General features: G+C 45.2%; 1 protein-coding gene across 3 annotated transcripts in view; it reads right to left on the minus strand.

Annotated features, from left to right (window-relative positions):
• STX18 (syntaxin 18) overlaps window positions 1–22,379 on the minus strand; it is a 124,745-nt gene that overhangs the window by 3,106 nt on the left and 99,260 nt on the right. For 2 of the 3 annotated variants that reach the window (XM_050792195.1, XM_050792194.1), the window contains 4 exons: window positions 15,977–16,092; window positions 12,347–12,435; window positions 2,648–2,706; window positions 1,019–1,088 (listed from right to left, as the gene is read on the minus strand). In XM_050792195.1, coding sequence (XP_050648152.1) covers window positions 1,019–1,088; window positions 2,648–2,706; window positions 12,347–12,435; window positions 15,977–16,092 — 334 coding nt within the window. The remainder of the gene's footprint in view (window positions 1–1,018; window positions 1,089–2,647; window positions 2,707–12,346; window positions 12,436–15,976; window positions 16,093–22,379) is intronic. The other variant, XM_050792196.1, reaches the window with a different exon arrangement.

Below are 22,379 nucleotides of genomic sequence, written 5' to 3' on the forward strand. Positions count from 1 at the left end.
CAGGAGAATCGCTTGAACCCAGGAGGAGGTTGCAGTGAGCCAAAATCACAACACTGCACTCTAGCCTGGGTGACACAGCGAGACTCCATCTCCAAAAAAAAATTAAAAAAAAAAAAAAAAAAAAATCCTGGTGAGCCAAGGCAAGGCTCTGCCTGTGCTCTGCACACCCCTTCCAGGCCCCCTGCAGCCGCTGGGAGGTTTGAAGCAGGGTAGTGTTATTCAAAAGAGCAACTCCTATGAACCCGAACTTCCAAACTGCTGTTAGACTTAATGTACCTCATTTACAATGATTTCACTCTGGCTGTGTGGTTTATGGAAAGTCATTTTGAGAGAAGTATTTTAAGTTAAGTAGTTTAACATACTGGAGAAAAATTTGTCTTTCAAACGTTCCCATTGTCTTTGGGTGCTAAAAAGAAAAGGGCAAATTTATTAGGTCCCTAAAAGTTTTGCCAGTTATTGGCTGGAAGAATTTCAGAAAATTGACTTGAAAAGAACAATCCTATTTCCCATGCAGGCACCATCCCTGAGGCGGCATGGACCTCGCACTGTGAGAGGCCTGGGCCTGAGCTCCTGTAACTCTACTGACAGAAAAGCAACTGCCCGTCAGCATCGTTCTGTAGTTCTCTCTCAAATGGAGAACAACCCTGCAAGGGTCACTCCAATCTATAGATGGGAAACTGTTGCCTGGCCGGGCTACCTAGCTCACCCAGCACATCCAGAACCCTGCCTGCCAGGCCTGGACTCTCCTCCCACGTGCCACTGCATGCGCCACCACACGGCGTGGTCAGTGGGGCCAGTGGATCCCCTGTGGGGAGCTCCTCCTCTGTCACACATGTGCAGAGGCAGCTCTGGGTAGTGAGAGCTTTTCCCTGAGGAGCTCTGCGCACGCACACCTGCTAGCAACACATGGCTCTGCTCCTGGCTGCGCAGAGCAGCAGCCTTTGGGAAAAATGTCTCTCAAGTACATTCCCCTTTAAGTTAAAACGTACAGCTACTTTGTTTTTGTTTTTGTTTTTACCTGTTGCAAAACCTTTTCCGTGAATATCTCTTGGAGTCTGGAAATCTCAACCACTCTCCCTTCGATTTGCCTTCATAAAAAGAAGAATAGATTACATATTAACTATTAGTACTTGGTAATCTAACAGGACTGTTACACATTTCTAAAGAAATCCTGTCTTCTACATGAAGGTGGGAGAGACGGGGGAGCATACCATGTCGGCTGGGGGAAGAGATTGGAGAGGAAGGCAAACTCTCCTTACTGGGTCACCTTCCCTGTCTCCCGGTGTAGCCTAGCACGCTGGGCTTTTTGGAAGTCCACTCTACCATGCCAACTGAGCCCCAGTCCCAAGAGGTGGGTGTGGGCAGTGCCCTTTGCATTCTGTGTCACTGGTCAAGGACCGGGGAGGGTCTGGTTATGCCCCAGTTACAGAAAGCAGTCTCCAGTAAGTTCTCTGCCTAGCCTTGTCACCATGGTAACACATGGTGGGGATTCAGAAGGTCAGAATATGCTGATGATCCTGCTTTGTTACTGCTCAGCGGGTTAAAGAAAAAAGTGTATTTACCCTCAAACCAACTCCCTGTTCCAAGAAAAAAGCTCCTCTGATTCATTTAGAAAATGCCATGTCTTGGTTTGGCAATGGAGTGTTCTGTCGGATCTGAAACACTTGGGCTAGCCATCTTCCTGGTGTCAGGGGCAGCCTGGGCTACCCTGGGGGACAGGTGGGGGCCCATCTATTTACAAACGGAAGCTGGCCCAGGCTGAAGTTAACTGCTGTTCCAGCACAAAGCAGCGACAGGAAGTGGCAGGAGGCGAAAAGTGGTGGGAGCTGAGCTCCTGGCCAGGTGGAAGCAGACACGAATCCCAACAGTGTCACAGTGGCAGGAGGGCAGGGGAGGAGATGGGGGAAGAAAAGCCAGTGAGTATCTGGGCATGGGGGAGTAGCGGGGACGGACAGTGAAAGGTAGGCTGTTGGAGGAGGACTAGGAGGTCCATCTGAGGGCAGAAGGCGAAGAGCCCCTGGGAGGCTGACACCTACACTGAGAAAATCCTCAGGCTGTGTGAGTGCAGCATCAGGATTGATTTGATTTGGGGGACATGTCCACAATACAACAGGCTCTGCAAAGTCCTGGGCCTTACTTTCAGCATGCTGCAGGCCTTCCCACAGAAACTAGAGTTCAGTGGGTGCACGTGTGGGTGACCAAGGCCTTGCCTTCTGCATTCCTGACCCCCTGGTGGGTACAGAAGCAGGCAGACCCCAGTGGAGCCATTTGCAAAAGAGGGCTTCCCTTGGTCAGCTGTCCTTCGCGAGGGCCCCATTTCATTTCAGAGTCGCTGCATGGAAACAGCCCAAATGGTGGTGGAAATTACACGCAGGTAATCTGCAGTCACTCCTGCATCTCTTGGGGTGGAAAGCATCTGGGCCCCCCGCAGCAGTGGCAGCAGGCGGGAGGTAACCCACAGGCCCACAGGCTGAGGGAGTTGTAGATTCAGGCCACATGCCCACCCCAGCCCTGTCAAAATGGCTGAGGGGGGCTGCACCAGCCCAGGGGACCCATGTGGATGCCTGGGCACCAAGGTAAATAACGTTCCTAGTTCCTGGAAAGTTGTAAAGCAGGCTCTCAGCTCACAGAGGAGCTACAAACATACCTCACTTCATCAAACAAGCTGTTCATTTCACCAATGAGTCGCTGATTTTCCTGTTCAAACTGCGAGGAAACAAACACACTCAGGATGACATCATACTGAACTTCGGCAAGCGTCTAACAAGAAAGCGGACCTGCGCTCCAGGAACCACTGGCGAAGCCCCCATTTCCAGCTGCAGCAACATGGTGGCCGGTGCTGGATGACCGAGAGCATCAGTGTGAACAGCGTCCCTGCTTTCAGGAGAAAAGTTTAAAACACAGCTGTGCTGCCTGGTAATCGACTTTTCCATCTCAACCACTGCACTCCAGGGGTGCAAGCTGACTGCTATGGCTGTAGCTGTATCTACTTATGCGCTCTCCCCTGGGCTCCCACGGCCAGCTTCCTGCCTCTGGTACCATTATTAAAAAAATTCTTTTGTTGTTGTTTTCTCTCATGAAGTATACTGAAGGACTACACATATTTTTTAATATGGAGAAGGATCTGGTGTGGGGAGGGTCTGGAGAGGAAGAGGGGGTCGGCAGCTTGGCCAATCTGCCCCTGGGCCCCTCTGACCTCAGAGCCATGCCCCTGGCCACTCCACTGCTCAACAGGGACAGAGGCCCAGAGCCAGACCAGCATGTTTCCCAGTGCTCAGGCTGGGTGAGGCCAGGTGCCCTGACACCAGGGATACATGGGAGCTTCTTGGAGCTGAGTGAGCTTGGCACAGATAGTTGCTCTCTCAGCCATTCTTGCCAGCTTGATAGGGGCTAAAGAAAAGGATGGAAGCTCCTGAAACTCAGCACAGAGAATGGCCAGGAACAAGGAACAGCTCCTTGCCCTCACCGCAGGCCCCCACAGCCCTGTCCTTGTGGGTCCATCCAACTCCCGGAATGTGCAGGGAGTCAGGGGCATCCTGCATTTCCTCCATGGTGCGTCCCGCAGGCCCCACTTCTCCAGGAGACCTACCCGGGCCCCTAAGCTCAAACTTATTTCTCATATTCCTATTCCTGGCCTGCCATTTTCTGAAAATATCTTCGGATAGTAGTCCCTTTCTGCCTTGTAATAAACTGCACATCCCAAACTTCCTGTGTCACTCTGAGCTTCCTGAGGGTGGGAACTGTGTGGAACGTAACTTTGCAAAGGCATTCCAGTTATTCTTTCTTTCATATCAATTAAAGCTGCCATCAAATCACAAATGTTTTCCGAGCATTCTGTAACAGGGGTTGGAGGAATAAATACAAGCAAGCCCCCAGAGGCTCCGAATCGACTGAAGATCGGGCTTATCACTTGCTTAGTAAACCAAAAATACAAGGGAAACAATGGTTATGGGAGGCAGCTGACCACCATGGGCTATGTTGGCACTTCCTGCGCTGGGATGCACAGACTCATGCAACAGCCCGACCTTGTTCCCGTTGTCCTAGGGCGGAAATGAGTTGCAGGGCCTCCCCAGCAGTCTCCTTCCCACCCAGAACCCCTCCCCCCAAGTACCCCAGCTGTGCTCTATGCAGGTGCTCTTCACACATGCGCCGCTTCCTAAGTCCACCAGTTTTGCCCCCACACATGCACTTGCTGTATTCAGCCCTTCCCCTACTGTCCACGTTCTACCCTCATCATTTCTCACTTGCCTCCAGCCTGTTATCCAATCCTTGGTCAAAGTGATCTCAAGTGCTGGTCATGCCAGAATGCCTCATGCTGGCCTTGCCCGTTGCCCCTACAGATCAGGTCTAAGGCACACTGTTATCCATGACCTGGCCACGTGACATCTCCCACCTCAGCTCTGCTCTGCACAGGCTAGCTTCCTGCCTGGCTGCAGAACTCCACGAGGTCCCTCAAAACCCCAGGCACCTTCCTAGCGATCTGATACCTCAGGGCAGACTGAATCACCTTCTTTTACTTCCTCACTCTTGTTACCAAGTTCCCCTGTACTTGGCTCTTCAAGGACATTTCTCACACTTGTTCATGGACCTGTCTTCTCTCTGTGGAGGGCAGCTGTCCTCCTTTGGACCCTGAGCCCAGCCCAGGGCCTCACACATGACAGGACACCAGTTCTCGGCCCCGGCTACTCATCAAAACACAAGGAGGCATCTGCTGCACTCCAGACCTGCCAGGCCAGAAAACAGGGGGACTGGGGCAAAGCTCTGGGAAGGGCGGAAAGCTCCCTGCAGGACCACCTCATCCACAGCAGGCTGCCTTGCTGGCTGCTGACACAGAATTGCTTATGGCCCCTTTAATTAGGCAAGACAAAGGCTATTTAAGAGAATAAAACTTTCACTTTTGAGTTTGAAAGTATCAGCTCTGTTAACTTCAACAGTTACTTAAAAGGACAGTATTTAAGGAAAACATGTAATTACTAAAACATGTAGGCGCCAATTCACTTTGGCTAATTCAGGTACTACTCAGTTTTTCTTGGGCGGGGGGCGGGGGGAGCATTTTCTTGAATTTTTCTAATGACAAAATACAGTCCTACCCTTTTAAATCCACAGTCCCCTTTATGCTTTGAAACTGTTCCTAAACAAAATTAGTGGTTCGAGGTGATTTATTCCTGGCCTGTTCCTTGGGAACAAAGCTCTTCTTGTTTCCTCCCCAACATGAGGGCGTGTGGCATAAGGCACTTATGTGCGGCACCTCCTCTTAGGCCTCTTCGTAATTGTTACTTCTGATAGCTCCACGTCCGCCCTCCACTGCAGTCAGGAGTGGGATCAGATGCTGGTCCTAATTTCCTTCCACCCCACCTGAAAAATACCTAGTCCCTAGAGGAAGAGAACCAGGTGCCTCAAGGAACAAAGGTGCTAAGGGCTGAGGAGAGAGGTTTGCCAATGGCCAGTTTTAATGGAGAGCTGCCTCTGTGTTTAAAAAACAAAAGGCCTATTTCCCAGACAACTACAAGGTCACTATTACTTAAGGAGGCTGGCAGGGCCCAGGACAATTAGGTCATAGCAAGGCTGCTGACAACACTGACTTGTACCAGGTGTCAGGATGGCTTCCAACACTGTCTAAATGGCAAACCTGTGTGCCTCCCTTCATCTGTTGCCGGGTGGCAGGCGTAGTGGTGCATGTACCAGGTGGATATGGGAGCCAGTTCTGGGGGCCTTGTAGGAACCCTGGGGCAATGCTGGGCCAGTCACTGGCTTCTGGTGGGCCTGTCAGTTTCTTTGGGGACAGATGTGGTGATTCTTATCCTTTTCTGCCTGACCCTGAGGCTGCAAAGCCACAGCTGGACTTCTAGCCTCTCACCTTCTAAGCAGTAAGCTGTTTTGGAGGTAACAATCTCTGTGTGTCTCTGTCTTTGTCACTAAAATGGGGATAGTAACAGTACTTAAGTAGTGGGGTTGTCAGAAGGAATACATGAGTGAATACATGTGAGTTGTCTACCAAAGTGCATGGCACACAGTAAGTTCTCGGTGAATGCTGTCTATCATGATTTAATCTCTTGGGTGTCAGTTTCTGGATATGCAAAGTGAGTGGTCAGATGCTGTGGGGACCACTTCTACCCTCTATTCGCAAACCCTAGAGGCCCACGGTGGCTTTCAGCCAGCTCACTCTCCCAGGCACTGGGAAAGGCACCCACAGCATCTTCTTCCAGAGCTCGCTGAGCCTCACCAGCTAGTATCTGTCTCTTTGTGGTCACACTTTGCAAGGTGCGGTGCTGAATGAAAGACCTGGTCTCCAAGGTCAGCACGACAGACAGGGTATCTAGATGCTTTGTGAAGACAAACCTGAACACAATCAAGGAAATTCTCATTTCCTATGGAATTGCAAAGGAAGGTGAGAGGCCGAGATGGTGGGTACAGTGGGCAGGTTGGGCCTTCCATGCATGGTGGTTGCCAGCTGCTGCTCTGGGCTCCCTACATTGGTCCGTCTGCTCTACGCTGTTAAGGTCTCTTACCAAAACACGATGCTTTCTCTCAGCTAGACGAGCACTCTCCCCCACCCTCCAACCACGGCAGCACAGCATCATGTTGAACAGCCTAGGACTTGGGAGCTATGTGACCTAGGGCTGGTGACTTAAGCTCTCTGTAAAATGGGGCCAGCAATACTCTCTTCCATATGGGTTGCGTAAATGAACATATGCTGACGGGCTCAGAGCAGTACTCGGCACATGGTATATGTCACATGTGTGTTAGGCAATATCATTTATTCGACTGTTTTATCCCATTTAGAAGTCAGTCAGACTTTTCAACCAAGCCCTGCTAAAAGGTTTCTAATCTGGTTTAATGGATACAAATCCACATTGTGAATATATTGTTACAGAAATCCTTTTCTAAGCTAATCCTCTTTAATTTTCAAAAGAAAATCACTCCTACAAAGGCCTTTGAGTATAAAATGAGGCCAAGAGAAGTATTTGTGTCACAGTGAGCCAAGAAAAGCTAACTGAGGAGCACAGGGGACCATCCCAGAAAGCCCTCTGGCCCTCATAGCTCAGGAGTCCCCTGCCCAGGCCCTTTCTGGACTCTTCCAGACGTGCTTTCTCTGTACCAAACCCCTTCGCACTCCTGGCTGTGTGACCCTCACCTCGATCCCCTGTGATCCCCCATAATGCGCCAGTAGATGGACCCTGCCACCTCCTTCTGGTGGAAGCCAGCATTTGCTGTGCCTGTAAACCTGGAGCCTCCCCAGGGTCTGTCCAGCTCTCACTATGTGGCATTCAGATTCCACTACTCCTTGTTCTAGATCCATGAGCTGAAACTGGCAAGCCCTGCCAGCCAGCCACTGGGGGTTTCTACGGGCCTACCTCAGGGGACAGGGCCTTGGAAGATGACTTTCATGTGGATTTAAGAAACAGAAGCCACATTCATGTTTTAAAAAATTATCCCAAGGAGTACATCAATAAATGCAGGTGGTTTTACCTGAGGCAAGTAAAGTGACTGTGTTTTTAGAAAGGGAGGCATTTTCTTGATGGAAAATACCTAGTCCCTAGAGGAAGAGAACCAGGTGCCTCAAGGATCAAAGGTGCTAAGGGCTGAGGAGAGAGGTTTGCCAATGGCCAGTTTTAATGGAGAGCCGCCTCTGTGTTTAAAAAACAAAAGGCCTATTTCCCAGACAACTACAAGGTCACTATTACTTAAGGAGGCTGGCAGGGCCCAGGACAATTCCAATTGTTTTGGAAAACAATTTGGTTCCACTCAGCCTGACCACAAACATCTGCGAACTCAAAGGCATCAATATATCTGTATCGTGAATTATATAGGGAAATTTATCGTGCAAATCATATAATACCCTGCAACCATTTTGGAATATGTAATAACTGTTCCTTTGGGTGAAACAATGAATTATATTGCTATATTGGGCTTAATTTATTATTGTACCCTGAGGAAAAATTCCGAAACAGTGATTATGAATTATGACCACGATTTGCTACAACATTTTCCAATTTAAAACCAACAGTGTTATATTTCTTTCTCTTTATTTTCAGAGTTAGGCCTTTTACATAAGATTGGAGTGAGTCAGACTATAAGATACGGTACTTACCTATTATTCCCAATTAAGAAAGAAGTTAACTGGACATTAATTAGCCTGTCATAAAAGTACTGAACATTACAGCCTTCTGCCCGATCCTCTTGCAGTAACACAATAGAAAGTAAGAAGTCTGCTGATTCTGATTGCTTTAGTCATTGATACCTCCATGCTGGAATCACCAGCGTTACTGGGAGTGTCTTTAGACAATGACTCAGGACAGTGGAATGAAACAGAAGCATGCTGCATCAACCTCATTGTGGGAAGAGGAGCCGTACTCTGATACATCAGTTACTAAATCACGTGCTGCACATGTGCAGGGCATGCCACCGTGCACAGACATGGCAGTATCTCTCTGGTGGGAGGGAGCCACCATTTGGTCTGCCCTGCCCTCTGCTGGGTGCTCTTACAGGTGCTACTGCATCCAGCACTTGAGACAATTCTGTGGGGTACTGATTCTGAAGAGATCACTGATGGCAGTGATTTCTAGCCTCAGCTTACAAAGACAGTAAGTGGTATAAATTCATGGTCAACTCTGTCTAGTCCCAAAGCCCATGTTCTTTCATCATCCCTCCGCGGGATGGGAGCGCCAGGTGATTGTGGATATCCTCACTGCCAGCCTTCCTCTTGTCCACCTTTCACACCTACAGGCTGCTAAGTCACATAGCTGCAAAGGTCAACATACTTAGCTCACCACTGCCTCCCAGAGAAAGGCAAAAATCCTTGGACAAACAACCCACACCACTGTTATTCTAGCTATTTCCTTTATGAAGAGTGGTGGAGTGCATAAAAAAAAAATAATAAAAAAGAGAAAGAAAAAGAAAAAGCCCAACACAGAAGGCAAACTCTTCTTAAACACAAATGTATTCTTTCTTAATGAAGAGACAGAGCTGTACACATTTTTTCTCTAGCAAAGAAATGGGGCAATGGTATAATATTTGGGGAAATGACTCATTTCCACTCATAAAAGGATTTCATATAAACTGATGAAAACCTAAGAGATTTTTAAGAAACTTCTGCCATTATTTGGCTGTAAGATGGGAATATGATCCAATCCCTCTTTATGTTCCTTTGTGGGCTTCTCCGCCCCAGCCTCCCTCCAGTGGAGTGTACCCCAGGGTGGTGTCCACAACCCCTTCTCCTTTCTCGCTGTTCATCTTGTTTCTAGAGAGCCTCGCCCAAGCCCATGCTTCAGATATCAGCTGTAAGATGTCTCCCACGTGCTTTTCTCTAGCCCGAGCCCTGGAGCCCATAGACACCTCTCATGAATGTCCCACAGGTGCCTCAAACTCACACCTGTCTACATGAAATTCATCATCTCCTGCTCAGCCCCAGCCTGCCCACCTTCTGTGCACCCTCCCATGGCAGAAAGTGCAAGGTTCCTTCCTCATCTCACACTTCAGTGCAGGCCATTTCCCACGCCACAGCTCTCAACACTACCTTCACTGCCACTCCTGGCTCAAGGCCCTCATCATCTCTCAACCCGACTGACCGCAATGACTGCTTGGAATTCCTGCGGCTGTCTTCCTCTAACCACCCTCTACACAATGTGCACCTCGAGGGCCTAGCTCCCCCATTTGCTGGATTTGGTGAGCACTTAATTCAAGTCATAAGGTGAATTCTGGAACAGGAAAGAAGCTGGAGAGGAAGGCAAGAAACTTGCAGGGCAATTTAAGGTGTTTGAGTCATTTCCTTAGTTCAGAATTATTTTTGTCTATAAAGGATAAAGACAGCTCTGCTTAGTATTCCAAAGAAAGTATCACAGGCTCTGAAGGAGAACCCCCAAAGCAAGTCTCAGGGAAGTCAGGACTAACAGTACCATCACTGGAATCAGTTTCAAGCTTCCAAGGCCATGATTTTAAAGGGGAAACCACTCATCTGGGTGGATAAATCTGTGCGAAACTGAATTGTACATGAAAGGCATATGAAAATGCTCTGAGCTCCAGCTGCCATCCTGCATGCCCTGACCCTGCCATGACAGCATACACACCACAGTCCTTCCCTACTGATGGCACACGGGCAGCTGTGCCCAATCTCTTCCACCCTGTGCAGGGAGAGGCTGTTTTGCCTCTTTGTATAACCTGCCACTCTGAAGGGTAAAGGAAGGGGAAACAGAATTTTTCAAGCACTGTGTTGCACGCACCTCATGGGCCAGCTCGCTCAGACTTTAGCCCCACCTGTGAGGTGGCCATTATTTGCCCATTTCACAGATGAGGGAACAGAGGTCCCGAGCAGTGAGAGGGCCCAGGGCTGCAATGATGAGAGGCCAGGTGTGGACTCCAGTCAGACGATGCACTGTTCCCACTAGGCTGTGCTGCCTTTTGGATTTTGGCTTTTGGCTTTTTTTTGCCTTCACTTGTTCATGTCATTTTTAGGAAAGAGATTTGGTTTCAGTCTTTTATTTCAGGCATGGAGAAGAATTTTTAGGAAAGAGATTTGGTTTCAGTCTTTTATTTCAGGCATGGAGAAGAAACAGGGGGTCCAGAGAGCAAGAGGATGCTAAGCTAGTCCTCTGCCCTTGGCAGCCAATGCTCACGAGAGCAGACATGTGGTCCTGGACATCCCTGGAGGTCCCCAGCCTGCACCACTATGCTTACAATGACACTTCAGTGGGCCGGCGTGGCTGTTCTGACTCCTGCCTGGCTGGCCTATGTCAGTGTGCCACGCTGCTCCTATGCAGCAACACTCACCTAGACCACCAGAACCAACTGGAGAAAAAGCGCAGGGTTGGAGCCAGAGCTTGGTTCTGCTGTTTTACTGGTTCTATGACGTTGGGCAGGGCTTTAGTTTTTGTGCATCATTTTCTTCAACTGCATAATAGTGATAATTCCTACTTGAGTGGATTGTCATGAAGATTCAACAGGACAACATATGCAAAAGGCTTGGGATAGAGAAGCCATTCATAAGTATCCATAATACTAGTAATAACTGAACACTAGAACATTCTAATAGTTATTACTGATGATTCTGTCTTACTGTTGAAAACAACCTATAGCTTTTATGTTATACTCATCAAAGTCACTCATGTATTCAACAAAGAATTCCCAAACACTGTTCTGGGCTCTAGGAATATGGTGAGGAAAGCAAGACAAGATTCTGCTCTCACAGAGCTTGTGCTCTAGTGGGGATATGGGGGGAAAGCAAGTAGGGTCATGGGACACAGTATCTGGGAGCTGCTGCAGGTGGGATCACCGGGCCTCTCTGAGGGAAAAAAACACCTGAGACCTGTAAGACATGCCAGGAGTAGACAGAGAGAACTTGAAATTTCAGGTGGCATAAGTAGCAACACAAATGCCTCAGTCTGAGAGGCTCAAGGCTGGGGAAAAGACTGGATCCCATGCTTCCTCAACAGAGCTGTTTTCACGCTCCACTTCTTACCTTCTTGAGGGCTGGAAATCCAGCTCTTCCCTGATTAACTAGGGGATTCTGGGCAAGACCCTTTGCTGCCTTTTGCCAATGTTAAAATGAGATGCTAATGTTCCACCACCTCTTAGTGCAATTATTAAGAGTATCATGGATAAAATGAGAATCAAAAAGTTCTGTCCACTGCAAACTGCTGCACACTTAAAATGCTGTCACTTGCCAGGCAGAGTCACTGGAGGCATGCTGTGTGGTAGCCACATTCCCCACGTCTTAGGCACAGGACGGTGTCACATCCTAGCAGCTCTAGATGACATCTGTTCTCACACACAGGTAGCATATTCCATTTGGCTTCTGTCACACCAGTATCCAGATGAGCTGCACACACACTGCTGGACATGAGCTGGCAGGGGCTTGGCAGACCTATCAGTTTCCTTTTGAAACCCACCTAGAGATGATAAGCTAAGCAGCTGGAAACTCGAGGGCAGGTAACTAAAAGGAGGTGCTATCAGTAGTTAAGATAAGATTTCACTTTTCAGTCATTATCTTACTTTTTTCACATTACCATAGCACTAGCAATTCAAACAATTAAAAAGCATCATAGTGGCATTTATAAAAGACCTCTTTAGTCTAGACGACTATTTTACTGTTGTTGAAAAGACATCTATTATTAGTAAAATTCTTCCAAGGAAAAATTTATTCTTTAATTATGCTACTGCAAATTTAAAGCATATGAAAGGCACACTAAGAATTAGGAACTCAAATGGGAAAGTGTATATAAGATACACATTTATAATTTTTAAAACTCAGTATAAAAATCAGGGCAAGGGCATTGAGGATGAGTTTCTCAGTGAAACAGTCTCATGAAAACCAGTTAAAAATAAATGATTAGGCAGAGAATAGCATTACCATTTGTATTTCTTCTGGGGATAACTCATCTTCACCTTTGCCATCTCCCCAGGTTCCCAATTCAGGTTGTGTTTCAGCCAAAATCTTTTCTGTTCAAAAAAAATTGAAAATAGAAGACCAAATATTCATTTTAGAATAGGCTGGCTTAGGATGTAATCATAACACAAACATGAGATGGAGCAGAATCTTACAGCTTTGTCCATATATGTCATGATCTCTGGGCTAATATTCAGGAACTGCAGACATGATTCTTTCACAACATTTAGGCTGTAAATTGTCTTTGTGCAGGCACATGCATGTGTGCGTGTGGTGGGGAGGGGACCTACGCACGGTTTCAATATTGCACCAATGTCAGCAATGGCTGCAAACTAAATGGACATTCTTCAGAATGAGTCTTAAAGTATGTTTTACTTCAGGACACATACACGCCTCTCTACTTGTAAAGACTGTAAGACATATTTTTAATGTAAAAAATACGTATGCATATACATATATATGTACACACACACACACATATATATATATACAGGAAGTGATATACCGTTCCCCAATCCTATTCCTCTCCCAGAAGTTACTGCTTTGATGTAGCGTCATATATTTTATCTAAACATATTCACATCCAAAGATATGAGTCCCTGCCTACCTATGAAATTCAAGTAATACACAGTTTTGTGTGTATGGTTGCTTTTCACACAGATATCAATGGTAACATACTGTTCTAAAACTTGCTTTGTATGATTTATTGATACATCTTGGAGATCGTCCAAGTAGATCTACCTTGTTCTTTTAAGTTGCTGCATGATATTCCATCGTGAGGATACACTAGTCTTTAGCCATAACTACACTGACAGACCTCAGTGGTTTCAGACTGTTCACTGGGGTAATAATGGTACTGTGTCCCAGTCTGTGCTTTGTACACATGCTGGAGTGACTCTCTAGGACAGACACCTGGGCATGGAACTGCTGAATGGGAGCGTAGGGACATTTTAATCTGGAGAACTTTTTCATTATGATCAACAAAACATGATGCGTCCTCCATGAAGCATGTCAATACCACAGGCCCCTAGAAAGGACTGCTGCTGCCCAGGATGACAGTAAGAGGTCTGTGCAGTTCATCAATGGGGTGGGGTTGGGAGCGGAGGGGAGAGGGATGGCAGGGATGGATCCTCGGGGGAGACTTTAATGAAATCACTTTGTGTCTGTGTGTCTCAGTGGTGTCTCTGGGCTTATCAGTGAGCTTCCAAGTACTCAAAGGCAAATACTGCTTCTTTTCCTTTTTTCCTCAATCTCAATAAATTTCCTGTAGTCGACCTCAGCCCCATGAGATGGTGACAAGTCCAGATCTTCGAATAGGGGAAGAGAACATAATGATAGCAACAGGGTAGAGAAAGCTGACTAGGCAGGCCATGCCTGAAAGTTATGGTTATTTATTAGAAATATATCTTTACAAAAAAAGTCTCCATGTCATCCACAACTTAGTGCATGCAGGCTTTTAGAAAAATGGCTGTTTTTACCAGAAGTGTCATTATAGAAAAACATGTTTGTAAAAGGTTGGCTCAAAGTATCTTTAGAAATGATCTGGTATTTTCCTGAGATGACATTCTTTGGGTAGGAACATTTGTACTTTCATCTACCCCCCATCCCCACCTTACGAGCTGTCTCCTACTTGTCCTCATTATGGTATCCATTGCAAGCTTTTACTGTTGTTGATTTCTTTTTTAAGGATAAAAACACCAAAATTAGAAACAGAAACCTTGTTCATATCTGAACTAAGCATAAATTAACTCTGAGCTAGAATGGGAAAGTTCTCTTAGCAGAACTCACACTCTATAGCATGCTCATTTGTGGCCATCAGAAGCCTTCTTGACAGGCTGCCATAAGGATCAGCTTGAAGCACAGCACCCACCAAGCCAGTCCTCTGCGCAGGCCACCCGTGCACCCTGGTGCCACAGAGGCAAGTCCAGACTCCCTAGTCTGGCATTCAAGGCTCCACCCACTCTTCCAAGCTTACTCCCACCTCTCCTCCCACTGACGGGCTTCACTGATCCCCAGGGGTCTTCTTTACTGACTACATTCCACCCAAGCTCCAGGCTTTCTGGCCTCTGAGCATTTGCTCATGCTGCTGCCTCTGTCTAGAACTTTCTAAGCTTTCATTTTTTTTTTTTTCTCAGGTCCAGACTCACTTTTTTTTTTTTTTTTTTTTTTTTTGAGATGGAATTCCGCTCTTGTTGCCTAGGCTGGAGTGCAATGGCTTGATCTTGGCTCACCGCAACTTCCGCCTCTTGGGCTCAAGTGATTCTCCTGCCTCAGCCTCCCGAGTAGCTGCGATTACAGGCATGTGCCATCACACCCAGCTAATTTTGTATTTTTAGTAGAGATGGGGTTTCTCCATGTTGGTCAGGCTGGTCTTGAATTCCGACCTCAGGTAATCCACCCACCTTGGCCTCCCAAAGTGCTGGGATTACACGTGTGAAACACCGTGCCTGGCCCAGACTCACTTCTTAGTGCTGCCTCCTCTTGAAGTCTCCCTGGCCCTCTGCCCTCTCTTGAGGTACTACTTACTTTCTCCCAGGGGCTAGAGTATTATCTTTCCCATCAACTGTGAGCTCCTTGAGGGCAGGAATCACATCCCTGAAACTTCCTGAGCTCCATTGTGACACCCAAACGAAATACTCATTGGAGCTTTCCAGATTTTGGTTTTCAGATTAGAGATGCTCAACCGGTAAGTATAATGCAAAATATGCAAAAATTTGAAAAAACTCCAAATCCAAAACACTTCTGGTCCCAAGCATCTCAGATAAGAGATACTCAACCTGTAATTTCTGTGACATGTCCAGGACTGTGCCTAGCATCTGGAAGACAAGAGTTAATAAGAACTGCCATGAGACTATGGAGAAGGATGCCACAGGGGACTCCCAGGTCTCTCCTGGCTCTAGCACGCCATCACCCTGTGATTCATGCAAAGAACCCTGTTCCACTCTGTCTCTCGGATATAGCAAACTATGCAGGCATCCGTATGTGGGGGTGCCAGCCAGACACACAGATCGCAGACATCCATGACCACATTGTGTATGTGCCCCCACATTTTCAGACTTCATGGAGACCCTGTATTTCTTCTGCATCTCCTGTGCATCAGGAACTGTTCTAAGCCTTGGGCCGTCTAGTATCTGTGGTGACAGGCAGCACATCAATATAGATTTGCATTTTGTCCTGTTGGTTTGACTGGCTGTGAAAGGCCGCTGAGGTTGCACACTCTACCTGGGCGCAGGCCTGTAAGCTCAGAGCTGACATGCAGGGCACGGCTGCCAGGGAGGCAATGCTGCCTCTCCTGAGGCTGGCACACAGGGCTCCTGAGGCAGACAGATCCCGGCCTCACCCCTCTATAGCAGGCCCTTTCTCCTGCACCCCGCCAGCTCCCAGGTGACTGGGTGAAAGCACCTCCTGCCTCCGTGGCAGTCACGAAGATCAACTGTGACAGACACAAAGGCTGCCACCTCCTGCTTCCTTTGCTTTATGCAAATACAAACACCAATACATGTCTGAGACTGTGCTACTTCGTTCCTGTGGTGTACTCTTGCCAACATGTCAAAAGGAAGAAATGCAAGGCAAGATATTCATCTCAATTCGTACCTGGATGTTCTTCAGTGGCAGGGTTTTCTTCAGAGTCTTTTGAAGGGCTCTGTGAAACTTTCTCAGAAGATGTGGATTCTCTTGTCTTTGTATTTGGTTCTGGTTCCAGCTTAGATCTAAAAATACATAATTAGCAGTCAGGTGTTTTATTTCCATAACAGGATTCCTTTTTGACAACAGAAGAAGTCACATGTGACCCTGCAATTTTGTCCTGTGCCTCCGTACTGGGGAGCAGTCACTGCTTCTGGGCCCAGTGGCTATCCAGACACACCTCCACTGGGGCACTTAACACTGGCATTGTTGCCTGCAGGGTAGAGATTGTGCACGCCCTCTGCATTTGCAGCCATGGCACAGTGACCAGCATGCAGGGGCAGGCTACAGTTGGTATGTGCTGAATATGCTCCATAGACTGACACCACACTCAACAAACCCAGGAAGCTGGATTGATGTTCACCCAGCAGTAGACACTAATGCAAAAAGATTGCTGAATATGTTATTAATTATAATATATAATACATATTATACATATATTCATATGTATATATACCCCCACACATATATACCCCAACATATGTATACCCACACATACACACACCACACACATATATATACATGTATATACCCACACACATATATATACCCTCCCACATATATACCCACACACACATATATACCACCACACACATACCCACACATGTATACACACAATATATATACCACATATATATACCCCCACACACATATATACCCCCTACATACACACATATCCTCTACAAACTTACATGCATGTATATCCCCCCACATATACACACATACCACATACACATATTCATATATACTCACCCACATACACACACATATATACACACACACATATACACACACCATGTATACACACCCACATACATATACTACATATATATACCCCCACTCACATATATACCCCCTACACACACATACACACCATATATGTACACATATGCATATATACCCCCCACATATACCCTTCCACACACACATACACCTACACACACATATGCATATGCACACACACTGATATATACTCCCACATGTACACACACATATACCCCCACATACACACACACATACAAACACATGCATATATATCCCCTACCTATATACACACACACACCCCCCAACATATATACTTACACACACACATATATACCTATACCCACACGTGTACATGTTCTAAGTCACATCTTAATATAAGTGAACTCTGAAAGCACAAGTCCTTAAATACCCACTCGAAGGCACAGACTCACTTCAGGACTGAGTCCTCTGCACTTGGCATTCCCCTGCTTCTTCCCCACAGGCTCTTCCCAGGACATCATCTTCCTTCCCGCCTACAGGGCTTGGCTCAGTTTCACCTACTCAGAGAGGCCACCTCTGACTCTTCTATCAAGGAAAGGCTGCCTCCCACTCCTCTGCACCTGTTTTCTCCATAGCAGTTATCACAGTCTATAATCTGTTTATTTATCTGTTGGTTGTCAGCCTTGCTCCTAGATCCCAGATTCTGGATTAGTGCCTGGTATTCAGTTTCATAAATATATGTTGAATGAATGAATGCATTATAAATACAAGTAAATGATTAATAAGAGAAAAAATTTTGGTTATGAAACAACGGACTTTGTAATAGCTTTGCTAGAATCTACATAAACACTATAAAATTATAGTCAGAGTGCTAAAAAGATCTAGGATAAATTCCATATTGTTAGGCAGAGAGACTATAATTAAAGGAACAATGTAAATGCATATTAGGGTGATATTACTAATGCCAACTAACATTTGTTAATGGCTTATATAGTGGACATTTTTTCTAAGCAATATATATGGATAAATTTATTTGATTTCGAATATCCCCATTAGGTAGGTACTAGTATTAACAACCTTTTAACAAAGGAGGAAACTGAGGCGTAGAGAAGTTAGGAAACTTGCCCAGGTCACAGTAAGCAAATGGCTGGGCTGGGACATGACCTCAGGGAACCTAGCTCTGACGCCCATGCTTATAACAACTGCTCCATGTGGGGTATATTCTACCCATCCTGGGCTGTGGGAAAGGACTTCTGTGGTCAAATCAGTCTGAGAAAGTTAGGTCAAACCTAGACAGGTGTTTCACTATATAAGTTTTCAGAGCCTTTAATATGCTCAAATACATTCTGAATTTCCAAAAAGGATGGCTTTTGCAAATAACCTGATTGCAGAGACTCTCTTCATAGAGTTTTTTGAGAGTAGTTTTCAAAAAAGATGATTTAGGAAATGCTCCTCTACAAAATTTAACAAAAAAATTTTTCAAAAGTAACTGTGTTATCAATCTTTTTAATTGTTCAGGTTACTACAGCTGAGTCATAAAACTTAGTGCCTTGAAACAGTGAGATTTATTACTGATCAGTGTTTCTGGGGTCAGGAATTTGGGAACACCTTGGCTGGGTGGTTCTGGCTCTGCGTGTCTCAGGAGGGTACAGTTAGAAGGCAACTAGGGCTGCAGTCATCTGAAGGGTTGACCAGGGCTGGAGGGTTCACTTCCAAGGAGGTCACACACATGGCTAGCAAGTTGGTGCTTGCTGGGAGCCTCATTTCTTCTTCATGGAGCTGCATGAGTGTGTCACTGATGCATGGCAGCTGGCTGCCTGCAGGGCTGGCAGTCTCAAAGACTTTGGTGGAAGCTTCAATGCCTTTCATAACCTTGCCTTAGAAGTCAGAAATCATGATCCTAGCCATATTCTACTGCCCAACGCATTTGCGATGGTCCACTAGGGTTCAAGGGGAAGAAACTCAGACTCCAATTTGCTTTCTCAATGGAGCAGTGATAACATCACTTTTAAGAAGAGCATGTGGTATGGGATATATTTGGGGGCAGCTTTCTTTGGAAAATACAATCTGCTATTCTAAGTATCAAAATATGCACAAAGATAAAGTTATAAGGATATTCACCACAGCACTGCTTATAACAACAATAACAAAATGACTTAAATGTTCAGCATAATGTACCTCATTTACAGTTGGAAGATACAATGAAAGAGACGATTCTACTTGCAATAGCCAAAACAAAACAAAAGATAGAAAACTAACAATATCAACAAAAACTTTAGAATAAACTTAAGCCCAAAGCCCATATGTAAAAAACCAAAAAAGACTTAATGAAAGACACAAAGGAAAGAAAGGACACATCATTCTTGATAGAAAAAGAAATATAAAGATGTTAGTTCTCCCTAAGTTAATTTATAAGTGTAATGTGATCTCAATTAAAAAAAAAAATCACCAGGTCCCATCCTGAAGCTGGACAAATCAACTATGAAATTCATCTGGAAATAAGCAAGAATGGTCAGAAAAAGTGTAAACAAATATTGAACTCTAGTTAATGATATGCATACTAAAGTATTTAAGGGGAAGGGCACTGTTAGAAGTTTACTCTGAAATCTATTTTAAAAAGAGGCTAAATGAATATAGAATGATAGGCAGGTAAAAGCAGCATGTATAGTAAAATGTAAATGCTCAAATCTAGGGTATAGGTATATGGGCGTTCACTGCAAAATTCAATTCTGCCATATGTTTGAAAAGATTTATAATGAAAATATCATGAAGATTAGGAAGGGGAGGGAATAATAGCCAAGAAAACCCTAAAAAACCAAGTGTGGTATTAGGGCATGAAAAGATTGACAGACCAATGAATAGGATATAAAATTCAAAACCGGACTCAATTGCATATGTGTATTTAATATATGATATGGTTTAATAAGTTGCACTGGGATAATTGGTAGTTATATGAAAGAAAAAATGTTTTCCCTTTCCCTATACTATACACCAAGGTAAATTCCAAATGCATCAGAGATACACACATAAAAAAATGAACCACACATGTGAAAAAAAAAAAATGGGTGAACCAAGTGTGGTGGCTCACCCCTGTAATGTCAGCACTTTGGGAGGCCGAGGAGGGCGGATCACTTGAGGTCTGAGGCCAGCCTGGCCAATATGGTGAAAGCCTGTCTCTACTAAAAATACAAAAATTAGCCGGGTGTGGTGGCACACACCTGTAGTCCCAGCTACTCAGCAGGCTGAGGTGGGAGAATTGCTTATACCTGGGAGGTGGAGGTTTGCAATGAGCCGAGATCACCCACTGCACTCCAGCCTGGGCGACAGAGGGAGAGTCCATCTCAAAACAAAACAAAACAAAACAAAGCACCATGAGTGGTGGGGGATGTTGACAGTGGCGAAGGCTATTGGTGGCGAAGGCTATTAGTGTACTGGCGGGTGGGGGGACAGTGAAGGGGGTATATGGGAACTCTTGGTACTTTTTGCTCAATTTTGCTATGAACCTAAAAACTGCTCTTAAAATAACAAGTTTATTTAAAAAAAAAAAACAAACCCACCATAGGTAAAGTAAAAAGAGAAAAAGACCAACAGCTCTACAGTAAACTAGGCAGGAAAGTTCACACAAATGTAAATGGCTTTTAAACACATGAAAAATGCTCAATCTTCCTCATAAGATGATGCATATCAACAACTACACTGCGTCATTATTTCTTGCCTACTGGGACTGGTGAAAACACCCAAATGTGAAGACATAATGGGTGGGTCAGGCTGTCAAGCAGGGCACTTCTGTGTATTGATGGTGAGCGTGCCAAACAGTGTGACTCCTATGGAGGGGACCTTGGTAATACCCTGCAAATTAACATGTATTTAATCTCTAATCCAGCAATCCCACTTACGGGACTCTATCCCAAAGATATAATGATAATATGAAAAGGTTATTGATTATAGCAACTTTGTAATTCAATTTTAATATGGCGAAGGCCTAGGAAAAATCCACATGTCCATCAACATGGAACTGGTGGAAGACACTCTGCAGTACTATGAAGCTGTAAAACAGAATGTATACCTTTATATAGTGCTCTAGAGCAATCAAACAAGACGGGAAAAAGCATGTACAGAAGGGATCTTCCTTATCTGATAAACATGTACAAAATCTACAGTGAGCATCATACTTTATGATAAAAGCCTAAGTGTTTTCCCTAGGATGAGGAACAAGGTAAGGACCTGGTAGATGTGAACAACAGAGGAACAGAAAACAATTACAAAATCATTTTATGAGGCCAGTATTACCCAGATTCAGAAACCTATGAAGATATTACAAGAAAATTAGATATATATCTTCATGAACATAAAAGCATCCTTAATACAAGCAAACTGATTTTAGCAATATATAAAGACAATAATGTATCATGACCAAATGGGGTTTAACCCAGGAATACAAAGTTGGCTTAACATTTGAAAATTGATCAATGTAATATATCCCCTTAACAAAAAAAGAAAAAAGCCTACATGATCATTGCATTAGATGTAGAAAAAGCATTTGAAAAAGTCAAGATACCCTGATGATAAAAACTTTCAGCAAACTAGGAAAATAAGGTATGCAATAAAGGGATGACTCAGCAGGTTTGTGGTGTTCAAATTCTGCACATTCCAAGGAAAAAACTGGCCCTTGCTTGGCTCCTGGGAGATAACCTCTAAGCTCCTAGAATATCTTGTCTGATGACAGTATCTGTATACCTGGGGACATTCCAGATAGTTTATGCTAACAGTGTGATTTATGACTGGGGGCCTGGGCCACTGTATCAGTGCACGGCAGACACACTTGATGGCAATTGAAGAAATGAGGGCTGCCATGTGGAGGTTGCTTGGTGGGAGGATGGCTAAGTGAAGGTGCTATATAAACTACATTCTTTTTACAAGCAGTAGTGGTTCTCCTGTGCAGCCCACTGCCACTGGACTGCTCTATAAATAAGCTCCCCCAAATAAACTCCGTTCTGTTTGTTGGCTTGGGGTCTCTTCTTCAGCCTCTCTGAACCAAGTGCCATCCCCACTGAAGTTAACAGGGGTCTGACATGACAATCAATTTGACCTCTGGAGGGGATGGCGACTGAGTTAACTATGGCCTGCTATGCTAGCACTTCACATCTACATCACTGACCCCCAGTGAAGACCCTGAACACCAAGGCTCAGGTGAGCTTCCCTGATTGACAGTACATGGTGACACAGGTATTGGGAGTCACATATTGGGAGAATTAAGTGCGTCTACACTATTCCACTGGGAGAGGACAGCTAGAAGCTTGTACCTGGTCTCTCCTGGACTTTGTCCTATGTTCCCTTTAGCTTTGGTGATTTTAATCTGTATTCTTTCACTATAATATACTGTAACTGTGAGTATAATAGCGTTTCTGAGTTCTGTGAATTCTTGTAGGAAATCCCTCAATAAGAAAGGAAATTTCCTTAACCTGATAAAGAACAGCTACATAATACGTACTTCTGTGATATACACATAAAAAAATGAACCACAAATGTGAAAAAAAAAAAAAAAAAACCAAACAAACATGGGTGCACT

The sequence above is a fragment of the Macaca thibetana genome, chromosome 5, assembly GCF_024542745.1.
Source record: "Macaca thibetana thibetana isolate TM-01 chromosome 5, ASM2454274v1, whole genome shotgun sequence".
Classification (NCBI taxonomy): Eukaryota; Metazoa; Chordata; class Mammalia; order Primates; family Cercopithecidae; genus Macaca; species Macaca thibetana.